We start from the raw sequence: 21,652 nt of genomic DNA, 5'->3' as shown, positions 1-21,652 counted from the left end.
CCTCCTTGTAAATCTCACATTTGATGATGGACCACAGGTTCTCAATGGGGTTCAGATCAGGTGAACAAGGAGGCCATGTCATTAGTTTTTCTTCTTTTATACCCTTTCTTGCCAGCCACGCTGTGGAGTACTTGGACGCGTGTGATGGAGCATTGTCCTGCATGAAAATCATGTTTTTCTTGAAGGATGCAGACTTCTTCCTGTACCACTGCTTGAAGAAGGTGTCTTCCAGAAACTGGCAGTAGGACTGGGAGTTGAGCTTGACTCCATCCTCAACCCGAAAAGGCCCCACAAGCTCATCTTTGATGATACCAGCCCAAACCAGTACTCCACCTCCACCTTGCTGGCGTCTGAGTCGGACTGGAGCTCTCTGCCCTTTACCAATCCAGCCACGGGCCCATCCATCTGGCCCATCAAGACTCACTCTCATTTCATCAGTCCATAAAACCTTAGAAAAACCAGTCTTGAGATATTTCTTGGCCCAGTCTTGACGTTTCAGCTTGTGTGTCTTGTTCAGTGGTGGTCGTCTTTCAGCCTTTCTTACCTTGGCCATGTCTCTGAGTATTGCACACCTTGTGCTTTTGGGCACTCCAGTGATGTTGCAGCTCTGAAATATGGCCAAACTGGTGGCAAGTGGCATCTTGGCAGCTGCACGCTTGACTTTTCTCAGTTCATGGGCAGTTACTTTGCGCCTTGGTTTTTCCACACGCTTCTTGCGACCCTGTTGACTATTTTGAATGAAACGCTTGATTGTTCGATGATCACGCTTCAGAAGCTTTGCGATTTTGAGACTGCTGCATCCCTCTGCAAGATATCTCACTATTTTTGACTTTTCTGAGCCTGTCAAGTCCTTCTTTTGACCCATTTTGCCAAAGGAAAGGACGTTGCGTAATAATTATGCACACCTGATATAGGGTGTTGATGTCATTAGACCACACCCCTTCTCATTACAGAGATGCACATCACCTAATATGCTTAATTGGTAGTAGGCTTTCGAGCCTATACAGCTTGGAGTAAGACAACATGCATGAAGAGGATGATGTGGACAAAATACTCATTTGCCTAATAATTCTCCACTCCCTGTACTGTATGTATGGTCAGAAGGGTAAGTCGGCGCTGGCAAAGGTCGGCAGCCTTAACCCAATTTCCTTCGGGGTCAACCTTCAGGATCAATAAAGTTTTATTGAATTGAATTGCTCCTCAAAATTAACAGAGCAGGGCCAAGTTTAAAAAATGAAAACACATTTTTATAGCAGCTGCCGTACAGCTCAATTCAGTACTTGTTCTCTTATTTGACAGTTTAGAACACATTCTCATGTAAAAGAATTATATGGTTTTGACAGTTTGGTTGGTTTGGTGACCATTATCCATTTTGATGTATAGACTTGCAGTTTAACTGCCACTGAGCTTTAATTTGTAAAGTTTTTCTTTTAATTAAAAAACAACTACTTTGAGATTTATCCCATTGTCTTTTTTGCACTACTCAGAAGAGGCTGTCCTCCTGCTGACAAAAAAGTAACTATGTAACTTTTACTCTGAGTACATTTTTAGACAGGTAATTTTACTTGTACTTGAGTAAAATTTCAGCAAAGTAATAGTACTTTTACTTGAGTAAAATATTTTAGTACTCTTTCCACCTCTGGTTATTATGTAATGTCCTCTTTGCTGGGTTTGAATGATGACATATTACAATGTATTTCCTTGATATATATTCAGTGTTGGGAAGGTTACTTTTAAATGTATTCCATTACAGATTACAGAATGCATGCCCCAAAATGTATTCTGTAACGTATTCCGTTACGTTACTCAATGACAGTAACGTATTCTGAATACTTTGGATTACTTAATATATTATCATGCTTTTTACAACTATTGCTGTGATTTATTACTATTACTGAAGGTCCGCGGCTCCGAAACATATTAAAGGGACCTCTGGCTAATATGTCGGGCTCCCTGTCGGCTCGTAGCCGAAAAATAGCTTTACTTTGTTGTGTGGGTCAATTTTTCTTGCGAGAGACAGAGAGAGGCGTTGAAAGGCTGCTCCAACCGAACTTATTGTTTCGGAGGAAAACACGAACACGGTGTACAGTCGAGTCTTAATAGCTTACTTACAACTGGGCTCGTCAGGCACTCTTCTTGGCTGCAGTGGTTATTATTATATTTACACGCTTCCAGCTCCCGTTTCTGCTCGATGACAACTCGTACCTTTCCACTCGCCTTTTTCTCCCTCCTCGCGCTCACAGACACATAACGTGTATGGCAGTGCATTCTCCCTGCAACACGGACTACACTGCCCATGATGCTACATTCTTTACAGCATTTAGCATTCTGCCTATTAGCTCAGCACAACAACAACAACAAAAAGGCGCTCTCTCACCCAGGAAACACGCAGAGAGAGAGCGTCACCCTGTAACCATGGCAACAGTAACGCTGCCACCTGGAACAACAGAACGTAGCTGTCAAACAACCCAAACAGTCCTGACCCGCGACAATATGAAACAAGAAAGTACTGCCGTGTAATCCATTTATCTCAACAAAGTAACTGTATTCTGAATACCACCTTTTTAAACGGTAACTGTAACGGAATACAGTTACTCATATTTTGTATTCTAAATACGTAACGGCGGTACATGTATTCCGTTACTCCCCAACACTGTATATATTTTCCTTTTTTGTTGTTAAATGTTTTTTGTCTAATCTAATTTGCGAACAGAATGGAAAAGTCAGAAAGAAACAGACCTAAGTGTAAAATGTTCTTGTTTTTTACCTTGTATTCCTTACAATTTCAAAATTGTTAGATTACTATTTATTAAACTGAAGAGTTCAAACAGTGTCTGTTAATGTTAGGTTTTGTGATTTAATAATGATTCAAATGTCATCTGTGCAATATTTCACCACTGTATATGTGTAAAATGTGTATATATTCTGTTTCCTTCTTTATATAATCTCTTGATAATAATCTCTATTGTTACTGTTCTATATATTTATTCTGTTGAATAGATGTAGCAAATTCCTTGGCACCACGTTATCTTATCTTATCTTTTAAATGCTCACTTGTAGCATGTTCGTAAATGATTCAACTTTTGATCAAAGCACCACTGTTCAGTCACAATCCACACTGTTACTGCCAGAGGCTAAAGACAGAAGAGTCACCAGCATTGCTCAGGGGGGGCAGGACGCTGCTGATGGAACAGACAGTCCATCTCCCTGGTCGATGTGCTATTTATTTGCTGAAATTATTTAATAAACTACATTTTCCAGACATGCATAGGTATTTGCACGCAGTGAAGTTAAGACAACCAATGCAGGAAATATTGGAAGTCTGGTTGTTCTTGATTGCATCACTGCTTGGATGTTTTTGTGGAAACTTGGATCATAAGTTAGCTAGCTTTTCCTAACAAATCCCTATTTTAATTTCCAAACCTCATTGGCAAATATCAGAAAGCCTCTGGAAAAAAAACAAACTGACATTTTCAGTTTTAGTAATTCTTAGAAAGAATGACCATGGCTGTGCTTCAGGAAGTATAGCTGGTCATCTACTAATCAGTTCAATCCCTGACTGCTCCAGTCTGCAAGTCAAAGTGCACTTGGGCAAGATACTGAACCCTGAGTTGCATCCGCTGTGTTCACTGGGGTTGAATGTGTGTGAATGTTAGATAGAAAGCACTTAGACATAGAAAAAAGTGATTTTGTGTGTGACTGGGTGAGAGAGACATGCTGTATAAAGTGCTTTGAGTGCTCAGGTACTATATAAGAAAATTTCCATTTACCATTTAGACTAAAGGAAGATCTGAAACTGAAACGATTTAGAATTTTAACTAGCTTAAGGTGGAAAAAGTGACCTGGTTGAAAAAGATCTGACTGCCTGTCATGGGCATGTCATGCAACCAAGACAAAGGGACAAACCACTTCAATCAGACATACAGACTTGTCACAACAGGGAGATGTAAAGGTATGCTTTAATACAACGGGTCCATCAATTCTTTTCCTACTGTGACAAGTCAGCATCTCTGCTGGGAAACGGATTTGTTGACTAAAACATCAGTGTATGCTTTAGAGTACCACACTGACCTTATACATGACCAGTTTAAACAAAAAAAAAACAGAGCTATCATTTCCTCATTCCTCCTTATTTCTTATTTATTCCTCCTTGGGGACCTACGTTATTGGAATGAAACCTCACAGAGGATAGGACAACGCACCTGGGTTTTTTTTTCCACTTGTAGCCATGCCATGCCATTCTGGAGATACAGCAGCTTTTAAAACATATGCATTAGTACTCTTTTTAGTCTATACTATTACTTTAAATGTGTAAAAAGTTCTTAGATTTAAGTGGACCAAACCAGACAAAGAGCTATAACTAAACTGAACACAGCACTGTCCAGATATTTTGTATGTGACAAATGTTTCTGGTGAAACTGCAGTCGAAGACTGAACGTGTGAGCTGCGAGTCACTGAAAAAATCAAGAAGAACACTTGTCTTAGACACATTTATGTGCTGCTTTCTTCCTATAAAGACGGCAGGCAAACAAACACAAAAGACTGGGAAAGTTATGTAAAAAAAAAAAAAAAAAAACACCCAAACTAATTCTTGACGGAGCATGTCACAACTAAACTGCGAAGAATTTGACGACTTCTTTTGTAATCTGCCGTCAATAAATCATTAAGTTTCTGAAGCTTGAGGAGTTTCTGTGTGGGAGTTACAAAATTGGAAAGTAATGCTGAATGGATGTGAATACTTATGATTTTTTGGCCATCTATTCAACTAAAAAAAACATTTTGGATGAATTAAGCAGAAAATTATGTCCTTCTGTGTTTTTGGAAAAGGTAGGAGCAGCATACTTCAGGCTGAAGAGGAGCAGGATTATCCAGAGCATGCATCAGAGCCTGATCTGACGGTACGATTATGCATCAGTGGTAACAGTCACGGATATTTGGATGTCTGTGAAGGCACCGTGAATGCTGATCAAGACACGTTCAAGGTAAAAAGAAAGTAAACACATATCAAGAAAACAATAAAAATAATCTGGTCTCCAGCAGATCTTAAAATTAGGCAAATAAAACCCCAGATGAGCTACAAAACATGACAGTAGTTTGCTGGTCTGAAGCATCGGGGCAGAACACAGCATATCAGCATAAACAGCTCGTACCACTGGTCAAGCAAGGTGGTGGTGGTGGTGCAGCTACAGGACCTGAGCACCTTACAGTTACTGAGTCAGTTACTCTATAAACTCCTCTGTTTACCAAAGTATTCTAGAGTCAAATGTGAAGTCCTCGGTCCAACAGCTAAGACTTTTCCTACACTGGATCATGCTGCGTGACAATCATCCCATGCACAGCAGCAAATGTACAATAAAATGACTGAAAACGAAAAGCATCAAAGTGTTGCAAAGACTCCGTCAAAGTCCAGAACTCAGCCTGATTGAAATCATGCAGCTGAAGCGTTGAGCTTTGATTATACTTTCCACATCCGTGAGCCTACAAGGGTCCGTTCAGGTCAGAGTGACGGAAATTCCATCATCAGATAATCAGTTTGAAGGTCTGTGCCGATGTCTGAATGCCTGCCACTGTTTTTGAGACCATGTGTACCCATCCACATAGACTTTACAATACAGTGCGACAACTGCACATGGGCCTGTGGAGGCAGACTTCAAAAAAAGTATAACAGCAATGGCTACTCAGCCACCGTCTGCAGAAGGGTTATAATCAAAACTGTGCCGGCAAACTTCAGTGAACTGAAAGAGTATGGTAAAGAAGAGTAATTCTAAAAGCTACTGAATTTTGGCTTTTGTTAAAACAGCAGCGACACTGTGTGACATGTTTTGTGCTGCTGTTCATTTGAGCTTGAATTTACCTCATTTTAACATCTAGTAAGAAGTAGAAAATTTATCTTATGTTGTAATACATAAAAACAGACTGACAGATAACTGCCAACTCTTATGTTCATACCAAGGGGTGCAATTTACAGTCACCAGTTAGCCTAACATGCTTGTCTATATACTCTAGGAGGAAAAGCCACACAGGGAGAACATACAAACTCATCACAGCTCAACAGGAGGCTCAAACCAGCAGTTGCGAGTTGCAGTTCTTGCCATAGCAAAGATGTGTTTAAACACATAGCTTTTTTTTATATATTACAATAATAAAAATGTTTATTGTGTGTTATATGGACGATTTACACATCTAAAACAAAAGTGTACATATTTCAATTTGGCAACTTTAAACAGCAGTCACTTAAAATCCTTACTTGGACTACTAGGATTCATTGCTTCATGCCTACAGGGCATTCACTGGTTTGAAATGCTCACTTTAGGAGCATTTCAAAGTGTGTTGTCAGATTTGTCAAAGAAAGGATCCGCGAGTGATGATGAGCGTAGTGTGATGAATGAGGCTGTAATTCACAGACTGAAGCATCAACAGGACATTCAAACATTTTGTGTTCGCATGCCCTGCCTTCATCTCTGTCTCTGTTTTCGTCCATCTCCCTGCTGATGTGTCTTTCTTTGCTGAGAGTTTGCTGCATCGCAACGCTCAGTTGTTACCATGGCAACAATGGAGAATTAAAAAAAACACACTGGGCTCTTTTTTTGTTGTTGTTGTTGCTGCTTTTGATTAGTTTTTTGTGTGTGATCGCCTCAAATTCAAACAGATGTGGCGAGGCTGTTCCGCTGCAGCGTAGGAGTCAGCTGCTAAGAAAGAATCTGACAGACAGACAGACGAGAAGCTGTGACTTCATCAAACACACACACACACACACACACGCTCTCTCTCCCGTGTTAAGTGATGTTGCACGCCCACCGTTGCCCGCTCATTTTCTGTCATTTGTCTTCCCCTCCATCGTCGGTCCGTGCCAGCATCACCAAGGCAACCGGTCAACCGCACTGATGCCGTCCCCGAGGCTGTCAGTCTTACAGCAGCTCACGGATCCTCACAGCGTGATCACCAATTATCGATAGTGCTATTGCATCAACACACTGACATTACATCATCAGCCAGCTGACTGCGTGATCTGTGTTTACTCACATTCCTCTGAGCCGGATCAGGACCTGGTTGTTGTGATTCTGCTCCAGAGCGTCCCCAAAGTCCTGCACCTCCTCAGACTGCTGTTGCTCCTTCTGCTCTTCCTCAGTCCGTGACATCTCCTCACGCTGCACCTCCTCCTGCTCCTCCTCCTCCTCCTCCTCCTGCTCTCGAGGTTGCTGCTGTTGCTGCAGCTCCTCAGTCTGCTTTACCTCCTCCTCCTTTTGTTGTAACACCTCACTTTGCTGCACCTCCTTTTCTTGTTGCATCTCCTCAGTCTCTTCCTCCTCCTCCTTTTCAAGGTGCTGTAGCTCACTTTCCTGCACCTCTTTGATCTCTACCTCCTCCTCCTCCTTCTCTTCTTCCTGTACCTGCTCCTCTTGATGGCCCTGTTCCCCTTCTGGCTTTAGCATCTGCTCAGACAGCTCGTCCTCCTGCTGCTTCAGAACCTCCTCCACCTTCTCTTGTATTTCCCACTCATGCGCTGCAACCTCCTCTTGTTCTAGCTCTTCCTCCTGCCCATACACATCTTCAGTATCTCCATCCTGTTGCTGCACTTTCTCTTCCTCCAGGTCTTCCTCCAGCGGATGGACCTCCTCCTGCTCCTTCTCTCCCTCTCCCTCCTGGTCCTTCACTTCATCTTCCATCTCATGTTCTCCCTCCTGTTGCTGCAACTCCTGCTCCTCAGCCTCCAGCAACTTCTCAGGCAGCTGCGCCTCCTCCGCGTCCTCGTTCATCTCGGTTTGTGGCAGAGCTCACCGAGCAGAGTTCAGTCTCTGTGAAGTGTCCGGACGTCTCTCAGTCCGACAGAGTCGTGAAAACATCAACACTGATCGGAGCCTTCAGTTCAGCGAAACTTCATCCAACTTTCTGTGGTGTCACCTGATGAGCCCGGCCAGTCCAAAGCGCTGATTTCGGACTGATTGGTAAGGGAAGTGGAGGGGTTAAAGGTCACGAGAATTTGGAAGGAGACAAAACAGGGAGCATAAAAACAGCAAAACACGTCTCACAGAGATCTCGGAGCGCAGTGCCAGCTCTGTGCGCCGACACTGCAGTGACAAAATGATCCCACTGAATGTCCCAGAGCATCGCCGTAGCAACGCAAGGAGGAAGCCGACCAGCAATAAAGATGGGATAGAGTAAGGGAGAGAGAGAGAGAGAGAGAGGAGTGATGGAGGAGTACAAAAGAGAAGCAGAGAACATTGCAGTGCGTTTCCGTGGTAACCCAACAACGGTTGCCAAGAGTGATGGAATTCTGCAGCCGACAGACTGCCCTCCTCCTCCTCCTCCTCCTTCTCCTCCACCTCACCCCCTCCCAAATTCAAATGCACATAACTTTACGCTCTATTCAGATACAAACAGCAAAGAGGCACATTAATCTGTCCTCCCCTCACTCACCCGCAGTGCCTGCCAGAAAGACTGTACAGTGAGATGTGTGTGTGTGTGTGTGTGTGTGTGTGTGTGTGTGTGTGTGTGTGTGTGTGTGTGTTTTGTTGGTTTTTTTTGAAACAGTGATGATGTAATGGTCCTGAAAATGAGAGTCACAAATCCTCTCCAGTCAAGTGGTACAATCTCACAGTCGGTGTAAAGTGCTAATGGCTCCCTCTAGAGGCTGAAAAGATTATTACAGCCATAATTTCCTCATGGATGTAAGATTTTAAAGCTTTAAAAACAGCAATCTTTCCTCTGTCTTTAGCCACACAAATGTAAGGACATGTTTCTGAGTGGCCCTTAAGCTATGTGTCCAGTATATATAATATCTCTAACAGAGGTTCCCAAACAGTTTCCTGGAGGAGGAGGCCAAAATCCAATGGCCAGATGTGACATGGGATTTTGCAATAACTGTATAGCATTAGTGTAATTAGATCAAATATTATGAATTCACGTTTAATTTGTTATCCAAATCAATTTTCCTAAAAAAGTGTTCCAGTGGCAATTTGGTGGGAATTATGTGATCACGATAGATCAAAGTTTCTGGTCATGGTCAAATAATCGGCAAAATACCCTCATAATGTGACATAATTAACCATATAATCAAGCAGAAGTCTAGCCACAATGGTAAATTGACTGATTTTCTACTCTACTATACAACATGCCACATTCACCCAATCACACAAGCACTGACTCTAAACTGAGTGCTTTTCTGACGACATTCACACAAATTCACTGATGTTTCTTGCACAAGGAGGAGCCAGAGGTTCGAACCACCAACCTTCCGATCAGTAGGTGACCTGCTCTACCTCCTGAGCTACAGCCACCCCATGGCTGTACAATGTATGTTAAATCAAGTTGGAAATTTCACCAACCCTTATGGCTGCTTCTTGGTCTTAACGTGCCAAGCAAGTTAAAGAGCTACTTAGAAAGCAAACAATTGAGCACTAGTCTCCACCACAGGCACCAAAACTGCTTGGTGGATTGTGTAATAGTGTGCAGCAGGGGTGGCAAAAATACAGAAATTCTGTACTTAAGTAGAAGTACAGATACCTATGTTAAAAATAAAGAAAGTAAAAAGTAGCTCCTTGAAGGACGTTTCTACCAGCTATTTTTGTGTAAAGCTAACCGAAACTTGTGTTATATTAATGTAATAATAAAATAATATTAGTAGATAGGAATACAAATTTTAATTTAAACTAATTTTTATTTCTAATTGTACTGAGCTTGAACTTGTTAAATAGAACATGAGCAAAGAAAAAGACGGAAAATAAAAGTAACTCTATTTTCTGTTGCCTACGCTGTAGAGAGTGACTTTGTGTCTAAACAGCAAAATGACGGTGGGGGTGGAGGAACCCTAAAATCAGTTGTAATGGCTCATTATGGTGAAAAGAATCACAGCTCACGATCATTTCTATTCAGCACTCCAGTAGATTTTCTTAATGCACAGACTGAGATCAGCTGACCTGCTGCTGCTGCTGCTGCTGGTCTGAGGTTTACTGCTCTTTGTAGATTTACACTAAACTGAATTCAAGGAGATGTAAGTTATAAGTTGTCCACTAACAGAATTTTTTTTAACATTATACTGAATAAAGCTGGTCTGAAGATGGAATTCAGTGAACGAATCTAAGCAACGTGATGTAACCTAACTCTGACCATGAAACCACAGCCACTGTGCACCAATTGCACACTTTAAATCCATCACAGTACAGCAAACTAACCTGTTTATCCTGCACTAACCTGCAGAGTATAACTACCTTCATATAACACAGTCAGTCTACCTCAGTTTGATTTACAGCATGTTTCGCAATATGAAAAAACTTAATGTGACACATACAGACCCAATATCTGATTTAAAAACATGAGGACTTACATGTAAGCTTTAAATTTCCAATTTATCAAGTCTTTCTCCTTCCTCTCCTGTCCTGTCTTTCTTATCTTTCTCCATCGCTGACTGAAATGAGCTCACTCTCTTTTCTCTCCCTGTGAAATGCATCAGCTGGACTTTTACCTAGCAACACACTGTACGACAACTGCACACAAATTTGTTTGTGTTTTTGCTGATGTTTGTTGAATTTAGAAATGCTGAATCTAAAATTACCTGCTACAAAATGTTATTCCCTTAATGTTTGCCCCTCTTCTGTAGCGCTAGCTAGATGCTGAAGTACTGTGACCTTCAGTCGTTTATGGGAATTTTTTACTATTCTTCCAGATGTTGGACGTGGACGAGAAGTCTCCACTCTAATTTATCCCAGAGATTTTCTTTCAGGTTGACGTCAGGACTCTGTGCAGGTTAATCTTCCACACCACGTCTTCTACACTAAATTCACTCTATGTCTTTATGACATAGAATTTAAAAAATCATAAAGATATTTATTACATCTATTAATTTGAGTCTTTTAACATGGGAGTTTGTTGGGAATGGGGTAGGGTTAGGGTTAGGATGACAGTCTCAAGTGGCCAATAGAAGAACTGCAATAGCTATAGCTTTGTTTCTAGAGCCAGAATTTGTCACTGAAGTCACTATGTTTGTTAAGTAGGATTTCTTCTCCCCCAAATGTCTGCAACAGGTTCATTTTTCATCCCTGCATGCATCTTACACAGCAGCAACAACATTCTTACCAGGTGTTGTGGGTTTTCAAAATGCAGAGGTTGGTGGGTCCATAGACAGGGTTTTCAACACTGCACCCGCTCCTCATTTGATTCTGCAGCCGATTCACAGCTGAGTGACCTGATGAGGGGGAGAAAGGAGAAGTTTGCTTTAAAAGCCATTGGTGATATTGAAAATACTGAGTTTGACAGATTTTTTTATACTTTAAAAATGTGTTAAACAGAGAGTTTCTAAGTGGAATCCTGTTGTTTTAGAGTCTGTCCATGCTTGTGAGGTGAAGGGTAGGATTATAATAACTGTGTCCATGTTCTCCAAATGAGCTGCTCTTGTGGTTGTAAACAAGCCCTCAGGGTAACAGTTTTCCCTCTGATTGGCCAGCTGGCTAATTGACTGTTAATGGTTTCTTCACTGTAAGCACCAACGCTAAACAGACAATTAAAGATGACCATGTGGGCGACTGGAGGAGTGTGTGTGTGTGTGTGTGTGTGTGTGTGTGTGTGTGTGTGTGTGTGTGTGTGTGTGTGTGTGTGTTTCAGTAATATATTCAGCTTTTTGTTTGTCAAAAGGCTTTTTAGGCAACAAGTAGCTCATGAACAGAGCTGAGCAACATGTTAATTAACTGTCAGACAGACACTTTGACAAATAAACCATCTGAATTTTATTAAGTGGACCTTAAAGGTCACTTTCAGATTTTAAAAATAGATTCTGTTTATCAAAACTTTATGTTTTTTATAAAAAAATATTTTAAGAAAGATAAAGCTGGAGCAAAGATGTGGAGTCACTAAAGGTTACATAAGATCTTTTTACAATCACATCAATATGCATTTGGACAATAAAGTAATTTTTATAGCTTTGCCTCTGTACATCACCACAAGGGATTTCAAATCAAACAATCAAGATGTGGCTGAAGCGCAGACTTCAGTTTTTCTGTCAGCAGCTTTTATAACAGTATTTTTATAACTGTTAGAATTACAGACATTTTATACAGAGTCCATTTTCAGAAGTTCAAAACCATTTAGACAACTAACTGATCTGCAGTTTAATTGCCAGATGAAGCATTTTTTCCAGTTATTCCATGTCAAACTAAGAAGATGAAAGCTGTTGATTCAAAATATTGAACTCTTATGTGGTATGCATTCACTGTAACTCTCATTGTGAGGTTCAAATAGATGTCCATGCAAGTGGAAAAGACTGTTTAATAAATGCAAATACACCACTGATTACACTCAAGAACAAGAAACCCAGATTAAACCATATCTATGTATATAATAGGTGGATGGAATGGTTCCTATATAGTGCTTTCTACTCGAGCACACAAGAACATCTCATTCACACATTTATACAAGAGCTTTCTATCTGGCATTCCCACTCACTCATGAACACATCAGGATCAACTCAGTGTTCAGTACCTTGCCCAAGGATACTTTGGCATGCAGAATGAAGCAGTCAGGGATCAAACCACAAGCCTTTAACCTCTGCTCTACCTCCTGAGCCACAGCCATAGGAAGTGTGGAGAAGGAAAGAAAATAATCTGAAATATAACACATCATCTGTAAAACATGAGGCAGGCAAGGTTATAATATGGACATGTATGCAGCTGCCAGTAGAATTTGATAACTTGCTGTTTGCTGATGATGTGATAGCTGTACTCTCTGCTGAGATTCAGCCAAATGCTGTAAACTGATCAGATGGCACTTCACAGTAAAAATGGATGATGAGCCAAAGAAAACTGCAACATCGCCCAAGACTCAACCCAGGTGAACAGCTTTTCTTGAACACAAAACTAGATGCAGGGACCCACAAACAAGCAGCACCTGAAGATGGCTGCAGTAAAGGCCTAGCAGAGTATCTCAGAGGAAACACAGTATTTGGTTAGTTTGTCCAGATAATGTTGAGCCTCTATGGGGATACATATAAAAATGGCAACAATTAATAAAATAAAATGTTAACACAATACTTTTGTTAATACCCTCGAATCAAAGCTGAAAGTCTGCACTTCAGTCACACTTTGATTCTTTGATTTAAAATCGACTGTGTTGGTCTACAGAGGCAAACCAAACAACAATTGTCTCACTATCCAAAAACCTATGAACCCAACTGCACTGTGTTGACTTTCCTTTGCTCTATTAGTAGAAAATTATGAGAGATAACTGATTTCATGTAGCACACTTAAGTTTGTTAGTAATTTTTAGTTCTTTTCTTTTTGAACATTATTTAGTTCAGTTCAATTCAGTGTTAGCACCAACTCACAACTAACGTTGCCTCAGTGTATTTTGTACTGAGGCTGAGAAAACCCGGCAATCAGACAACCCAGCAAGCCGTTGGCAACAATGGGAAGGAAAAACAGCCTTTTAACAGGAAGAAAGCTCTGGCAGCTATCTTTTTAGCACTTATCTTATAAAGTCACACCAAACATACAAAAGACTAAATATGACAAGTCTTACTAACACTCTGTTTTAAAGAAATACTTAAATATCAAGTTTATCTAATTACACTCAGCAGCATAGTTTGTGACCCAAACATTTTATCAGTAGTCTATCCAAAGAAGTCTATGTTTAAAGGATTTTCTGTTTGACATATAAAAGTTTTTCATACTCATCACATAGATAATTAAAAAGATCTATAATTTAGTTTTTTAAAGAGGATGGTATGGAGGAGGTATGGAGAACTAGAAAATGACTGTCTGACCTGAAGCTTGCTGAACAAGCGAGCCATCACGAGGCATCACTGTCACAGCCGTCCTTCTGTCCAGGACCGAGCAGAAGGAGCCCATTGTCAGAAGTAACCACAGAAGCAGCAGGAGGAGGGAGGAGGCTCCAAACACACGGATGCTGTGTATATATTTTTACCTGTTGTAGATACATCTTCCTTTTGCTTTCATCCACATGCTGCTCAGTGTTGCTCTGTAGCTCTTCCCAGATGTTGTTAAGCTCACTGACTCTCTCGGGGGAGTGGAGATCGTTTACCCTTTCAAGCAAGTGGGTCCTTGGTGTGTGTGTGTGCTTATGTGTGCATGTTTTTGTATTACTCAAGCTCTGGGGGTATAAATCTGTATACACAGTGACAAGCTGGCGTCAGGTCAGGGCAAGCAAGGCAAGCAGTACTTGTCTAATGAAATCTAAAAATAAACATCGTTTAAGACATAAAATGAAACCAATCCCTCTCCTTTCATCTAAAACTGTGTTCTGTCATAAAAATTCTTAAAACCTCTTGAAGCCACTGAAAGCTGCATGTCATTGATTTGTCACTGTAACAAATTAGTTGCCTGTTGAATGGACTGCCATTCTCCAACGTCATACATGTTGGAGAATGGCAGTCCATTCTCCAACATGTATGACGTTGCGGAGTTAAAGGCTCCGCAACGTCATACATGTTGGAGAATGGACTGCCATACTCATTATGTGTCTGTGAGCGCGAGGAGGGAGAAAAAGGAGAGTGGAAAAGCAGAAGTTGTCATCGAGCAGAAACGGGAGCTGGAAGCATGTAAATATAATAATAACCACTGCAGCCAAGAAGAGTGCCTGACGAGCCCAGTTGTAAGTAAGCTATTAAGACTCGACTGTACACCGTGTTCCTGTTTTCCTCTGAAACAATAAGTTCCGTTGGAGCAGCCTTTCAACGCCTCTCTGTCTGAAACTTGACCCAGACAACAAAGTAAAGCTATTTTTCAGCTATGAGTCCAACACAGAACCGATGTATTAGCCAGAGGTCCCTTTACTACGGTTCAGAGCCGCGGACCTCCAGCAATAGTAATAAATCACACAGCAGTAGTACATTCATGTAGTTGTAAAAAGCATGATAATATATTAAGTAATCCAAAGTATTCAGAATACGTTACTCTCATTGCATAACGTAACTGAATACGTTACAAAATACATTTTGGGGCATGTATTCTGTAATCTGTTGAAGAAGTAATCTTCCCAACACTGACTACTTTTAAGATTAGGCTTTAAACTTTCCTTTTTGCTAAAGCATATAGTCAGGGCTGGATCAGGTGACCCTGAATCCTCCTTTAGTTATACTGCAGTAGACAAAGGCTACTGTTTGCCTCCCAGCTTCCGTGTCATCTGTCTAGTGTGCGCCATGTTCAGTTTTGTTTCCCCATCTCGTTAGTTAGATCACGTTCAGCTGTGTTCCCTCCTGTGGTGTGTTCCCTCGTTTGCCCTTGTGTGTATTTATGTCTGCAATCTCCCTCGTACTCAGCTGTGTGCTCTGTTAATTGGTTTAGTTTCCTGTATTCTCTAGTTCAGTTTTGTTTTCTACAGGTATGACAAAAAAATTGTTACTGTTGCTTCCATATTCAAAGCCATAACTGCAAAAAAGTTACAACAAGCATTTCTGTTTCAGTCATTGACATCTGTATTCACTTATTTATTTATTTTCAATTCTGGTTAGAAATAACACTCTGGAGTTTGTGGCTGCCCACCACTCCGAAACAATAAGGATGGGTCAAAATAAATTTCCCCCAGAGATACAAATCTAAATGACAGCATTCAAGCACAAAGACATCGCCCTCAAAAATAAAACACAAAGACGTAAATCATGCCTCAATGAAGAGGAAAGAGAGAAAACATGCTGGAAATTTTGATGAATAATGAGTTTATAAGTTTAATTGGATGGTACCTCTGTATAAGCCACCCCTCTTCTCCTTAAAAAAAAACAGACCATACATTGTAATTATCCCAAATATATTTTTATACTAAAGTATTGTAATTAAAGTAACATTTTGTCTTTGTACTTCAGGACCCATTCATTGCTGGTGTTTTGTAATTCCGCAGTTGTTCCAGGAAGCCGGGGTTTGGTGAGGAGGTGGGCCGAGCTGATTTGACCAATGAGAGGGCAGCATCAAAAGACTGGCCATCGCATGACATCAGGTAGCCAGTGACCACAGCGGGTGCACGTGACACCCCAGCGTTGCAGTGGACCAACACCACGCCTTTCTAATGGAGATACGCACAAAAATAATAATATTAAAACCACATCATTTATAAAAGATCAATATTCCATTCTTTGCCACTTGGGGCAAAATATCCTAATAAGGTCATGTTGTGCGTTTCTTATTTCGTAACAGTCCTCCTCCATAGGCATGTGGGGTGATGAAGGCACAGCTCCTGTTTGACACTCTTTCATCTTTGCCCACAGCTTGGTTAAGTTTAGCTTCTAAAAACTACTTGATTAGTATCTAATTGTGAAAAAGTAGTTCTCATAATCCCTAGGTAACAGACAGACCTTTACAGGCCAACATCCACATGTTGTTGCTGTCTACTTTCACTTGGGACAGTGAAACAATCTTTATTGTGTGTTCCTCTTTCAACTTTGTGGTGTTGTTGGTTCTTTGCCCCTACCACAAAGAACATTATAGACTATTTATAAAAGATCAATATTACATTCGTCCTTTCATTTTCTTCAGCTTATTAAGGCTAGCGAGGTGTTACCAAGCCAGCCGATAGATGTAATCTCTCCAACATCTTCTGGGTTTACCCCAGGCCCTGCTCCTGGTGGAACATGCTTGAAAAAAGTCACACAGGAGTGGTCCAGGAGGGGTCCCAAATCGCTCAATCAGGAAAAGATCAAGCTTGAGGTCTAAAAAAATAAAACCGGTGTAAAATTGTCTTATGCTGTAATGCTTTTACCTTTGGAAGTGAAGTCACACCTGAGTTGAGCACTTTCTAGTAGCAGTAGGAGAAATAGGCTTTGTTTGGGCCATTGCCCCAATACTAATAATGCCTGTAGTGCAACCCAGTGTCTGATTTTTCCCTTAATCCTTAGTTTGTATGTTTGTTTGTCTGTTGCACTTAAAAACACCAGTGAATCATGTTCACAGACAGATCCCTGGTCAGTTTTCTCCTTATAACTTCTTCTAAAAGCTTTTGTATTGTAAACTTGGACATGGTGGCAACAAAAAGGGCCACGATAACAGTTTCATTACCACAGACCCCCGTCTTGTTTCATGATCTCATGTTCTTAAAGTATTTAATGTAACATGCTGTAAACTAAAGTGAGATGTAATTTTTCTGTCATTAACTTTAACGAACAGAATTTAAATTTTATGTCATTGTTTTTTTTATTTAAATCTATTCATTTGAAAGAAAGAACTTAATCTTGGCACCTTATTCTTTGCATTAGAGACAAGAAAATTAATATTAAATTATATTCACTGACAGAATATAATTCTAATTAAACATCTCTCTCTGCCTGTTCTTTCGCTGTTTTGTTGTTGTTGTTGTTTTTAATAATATTTAATTTTGACTTTTCCTGATTGACCACATTCAAAACAGCGGATCAGAGCCTTTGCTTTGACGTCAGGATGTCCAGGCTGATCTTCACGCTCCAACGAGCGCTTTAGTTAATAGGCTTGTTTGTTTGTTTGTGTCTGTGGATGCACATTAGCTTCTCTTTTGCAGTCTGTATCTTCCTTCGCGTGAAAGGTGTACACCATAAGCTGTGTCTCAGTTACCAGGCTGAGCACTCACTGGTCAAATCAGCTGATTTGACCAACGTGCAGAGAAACAATAAGAGCTATGGAGAAAAAGCTGCAGTTCTCCATTAAGATTATTTCAGTTTTTTTACACATTCAACAATGTTGTAAAAAGCTGACCTCTTTATCAACCAAATTTGAACAAAGATTTCTAAACAGGTACAAAATTACAAAAACAGTCATTAAAGTCTGATTTGATGACCCAGTGGTGCGTTATGTGGATTATTATTCTAATATAAATCATCAGAATATGTGATATTTTATATTGTCTCCAAATTATTAGCAATCAGGGGAGAAAGAAAGTACTCACTCTGGCATGCAAAAAAAATATTTTCTTTCTCCGGGTTGGGGTTTGGGATCATCATAGATGATGAATTTGAGATAATTTTGAAAAGGAATTTCTCAGAAAATAAAGGTCATAATGCAAACTCTAAAGTAAAGTTGGTATCAATTAAGTTACATTAATTTATATATTTGTCCTGCAGTCATGAACCCCGTCACATGATGCCTTTGTGGCTGTTGCTGTCGTCATGACAGCGTCCATAATCGAGCGTCATTACCAGCCAGATGGCCCACCGAGTAATTTGAGTCTGCATTTCAAAGTAAAAGCATCAGTTTGATTATCAGAGCTGGAATTACCACACACAGAAACATATCATTATGAGGATACGCATACACACAGACACGCGCACACACACATAGACTTCCTGTAATCAAACACCTCTAATGACTTTGTAATGACTCTATGTGTGTGTATGTGTGAGTGTGTGTGTGGGGTGTCATGTTAAGGTGAGTCGTGAGCTTCGCTGCTAAAAGCTTGTATGACACTGAGATCTGATCTGAGAGCAGTTGAATAAAACATGACCAAAACTAACCATCTATTATTTAAAACCAAGGATGAGGCGACAAGGAGAGGAAACACAACGAGGTGACAAGGAGAGGAAGAAGTGTTGAAACATTTGTAGCATGTTAATGCATCCCTCAGTTTAAAACCCTTACATCTGACTGCTTGTTGCCATAAGCTAGTTAGTTTGCTAAGTACTTCATTCAGCAAAAGTACCCAGCTCTGCTGTTAATATTGCTTAATAGACAATTAATATAAATATTCATTTATTATGTAGACCATGCCTATTCGTCAATATTTCTTTTTAAAATTTATTTCTCTCTATTTAATCATCTGTAATAGTTTTCAAAACATGCAGTGTAAAAGCCACAGACAGACAGCATGTAGTTAGCAATGAGATCACATGTTAGTTATGTCCTTTAGCATTTATGTTTATCATACTAATGTCTATAGCAGCCATTCCCAAAGTCAAGAGAGCTGCAGCCCCCTTAAAAAACAGAAACTCCCATGGGGCCCATGCAATCTTAAATCTTGCTAACGCTACCCAGTCATATGAGTGTTAAGGCCAATGTGTGACCCAGCTGGGAGAAATTATAGGAGAAATAAATTTCAGAGTAGAAATAAATGTAATCAATATTACTAATCACCTCTTAATACTAGTTTTAATTCACCTTTTATATAGATACATTTATTTATGGATTTATCCTTTAGATAAATCCACATGTAACTTAACATTAACATTAATAATAAACACATGCATAAGAAATTATGTCACCTCAGTCTGAGCCTGCTGGATGAAGTCACAGCATTCCTGGAGGTGAGGGAGGAGATCGGTGTCGGGGTGATCCAGAATACTGACAGTCTTATAGATGAACAGGTCCGGGAAGACATTCTCCACCCCAAAGGCCACATTCAGGATGTGAGACACCTGAGGAGGATAATGTTTCACTATCACAATACTGATATTCATAAAATGAAGCTTACCTATGACTACACAGTCAGAGAAACAGGAACAGAAACATAATTTTGCTTTGATAGTAGTGACTGAAACGAACTCCTTGCTTGTAGGAAAAGAAGCTCACCTTGTGTTTTCTCAGCGTGCCAAAGTCATGTGCAGCATCCTGAGAACCTGCACACACACATACATAAAACTAGTTAGTGTGTGGTTTGACTCTCTCCAGGGTGCCGAATGAAAAACCTGCTGTGTGTATGCCCCAGCATCTACTGCAGGTCATGGGGTCATCAATGGTCTCCCACTAAATCAGTGAGCTCCGGGGTCACGTCTCCTCCCGTCCCTCACATGTAGGGGCTCATGTTACGAGCTCAGTGGTTATCGGCACTGCTGGGCTGAAGGGGACATCCAGGACAGGACAGGGAGACACAGGGAGAGGAGATGGGCTCATCTGCTTATTTTTTTGTACTTCCTAAATTCATATCTAGGTGTTTGTTCTGCAAGTGCTAAAAACTAATAATAAATATTGAGGATATTTGTATTTATACATTGTAATTTTCAGTCAAAGCAAAGCCTCTAAAAGGGGAGCACTTCCCCCTAGTACCTTTGTATTTTTTTTCCAAATTATTTGGCCTTTGTGTTGCTCCAGTCTCCAGGAGTTCCTATGTGGATTTAGTCTTTCTTGGTGTCTGTTATTGTAATCCAAAATTGGCTCTACAATGTTGAATCAGGGCTCGCCGGAGGCCACATTATCCATTACCAGACTTTTGTCTTTCATGTGGCTGAAGCTCTTTATGACTCAGGTGTAGTTGTATAGGAACAGCTTAAATTAGCTGCTGTTTCTGTCCTCTAAACCTCTCTCTGTGTGTAGAGTCACTGATGGTTGATTCATCTAAAATTGTTTTGTTTTTTTAATTTCCTCACTTTTTTGGCACAAGCTGAATAATCACGTTTCCAAAGAGACACAAAATCTCTGTCTGTTTCCATATCCTCCAAACACATCCTCCTCTATCACCATGTTTTCCACTCACCTCAGCTTTTCACTTGGCTGTCCAACAGAGGAAAATGCCAGTAAAATGCTGAACCCCTTTTAACCAAATGAAATCACAGCCTAGTGGTTGACAGTGGTCATACTCTTCAATATTTCCAGGTATTCAGACAAGCGTTATTTGTTTGGGTTACTCACCCAGTAGAAGGAAGGGCTTGACAATGCCAACCTGCAGGTCCCAGGAAGTGTCAGGGACATATCCCAGCATCTTCTCTGAAGGGGGGGCGGGGTCTTCGACCACAGTGATTGTTGAACCCTTCCAAGTCTCGATAATGCGACGGCCACTCAGTGAGGTCACACGGGTGCACTGCTTCCTCAGCCGCGTCCGAGAGAAATTGTGGATCTCCTCGGTCAAGGACTGCATGCTCAGACTGACCTGGACTGCACCTGAAAGATAAATGTAAATGAATATTTCAAATAACTCCATGTCATCTGTTTAGAGAACCGGATGTGTACGAACGGGCTTACAGTTTCCTGCGATCTGAGGCAAGCTGTCATGTAAAATTCCTGCATCATTTTAGAAGAATAGAAAGCACATTTTTCCAAGCCATTTAAAGGGTTTACATCTTTGATGACACGGAATGGGAGCGCAGAGAGGATAGCAAGATCAGAAAGTACTGACACAGACTAGCTGAATAAGAAAGCACCTCCCCTTAAGTTTGCTCGTGTCTTTTGAGCTAAGGATCATAAATAAGCTCTTTGAATTTTAATTTTTAATGAATGTAACACTGTGGCTTAACAAGAAACCCCTGGATTACTTACAAGTGGTCTTAATAGCTGCTGTAAAGCTTTTTAATTAGGTCCTCTATGAGGTTTCATGTGACACTGATCTTGATTTCTTTTCTGTCTCCCCATCAGGTTCAGAACTCAGTCTATAATCATGCTGACGGAGCACTGCACAATCATGCAATGATTCCCCAATACTCTTACATCACCACCAGTTTCTGATGTTTACTGAATAGAAAGAAGCAGCTGTTTTGCAGTTCATCTTTCATTTTATTTATTTTGTCTTCTAAATTATTTTATTTGGTTCATTATTTTGTCCATTTTGATCCTTATGCCCCAGAAAGGTCCAGTTTAAATTCAGTTGTGTACTTAAAACTCTGGACCATTTTGGTTCACATTGACATCATTGACTCTGGCTGTGATTGGATGGATCATCCTCCATCTTTGGATTTCAGGTTAACAATACTTTCACCAACTCACTTTGACTGTGTGGTGTGCCTCAAGGCTTTGTTATGGGTCCTATTTTGCTTCCTCTTCAGCAC

General features: G+C 40.5%; 2 protein-coding genes across 2 annotated transcripts in view; both read right to left on the bottom strand.

Annotated features, from left to right (window-relative positions):
• The window catches only part of LOC309690995 (dual specificity calcium/calmodulin-dependent 3',5'-cyclic nucleotide phosphodiesterase 1A-like), a gene marked incomplete at its 5' end in the record, with an annotated part of 42,460 nt that extends 34,703 nt beyond the window's left edge, over window positions 1-7,757 (bottom strand). The window contains one exon of the mRNA XM_082508507.1: window positions 7,024-7,757. Coding sequence (XP_082364633.1) covers window positions 7,024-7,757 — 734 coding nt within the window. The remainder of the gene's footprint in view (window positions 1-7,023) is intronic.
• Window positions 7,758-15,761: 8,004 nt separating this feature from the next.
• dusp19a (dual specificity phosphatase 19a) lies at window positions 15,762-20,763 on the bottom strand. Its single transcript, XM_082507125.1, has 4 exons — window positions 20,523-20,763; window positions 19,467-19,513; window positions 19,160-19,312; window positions 15,762-16,002 (listed from the first exon to the last, which is right to left on the bottom strand). The coding sequence occupies exons 1-4, from the start codon at window positions 20,746-20,748 to the stop codon at window positions 15,802-15,804; spliced, it is 627 nt and encodes a 208-aa protein (XP_082363251.1). The 5' UTR covers window positions 20,749-20,763; the 3' UTR covers window positions 15,762-15,801.
• Window positions 20,764-21,652: the final 889 nt, after the last annotated feature.

This window comes from Aulonocara stuartgranti (genome assembly GCF_965226115.1).
Source record: "Aulonocara stuartgranti genome assembly, chromosome: 16".
In the NCBI taxonomy this organism is placed as follows: Eukaryota; Metazoa; Chordata; class Actinopteri; order Cichliformes; family Cichlidae; genus Aulonocara; species Aulonocara stuartgranti.
The sequence above is the reverse complement of the archived record's forward strand: the minus strand, read 5'-3'. Positions and strand labels throughout refer to the sequence as shown.

Bases quoted from the DNA above. Each gene is read 5' to 3' on its own strand.
- dusp19a (XM_082507125.1), bottom strand. From the start codon at position 20,748: ATGCAGTCCTTGACCGAGGAGATCCACAATTTCTCTCGGACGCGGCTG. The intron at 19,514-20,522 runs GTGAGTAACCCA...GTGTGTGTGCAG, and splicing joins CAAGCCCTTCCTTCTACTGG to GTTCTCAGGATGCTGCACAT. The intron at 16,003-19,159 runs GTGACATAATTT...TATCTCCATTAG, and splicing joins TCCAGCAGGCTCAGACTGAG to AAAGGCGTGGTGTTGGTCCA.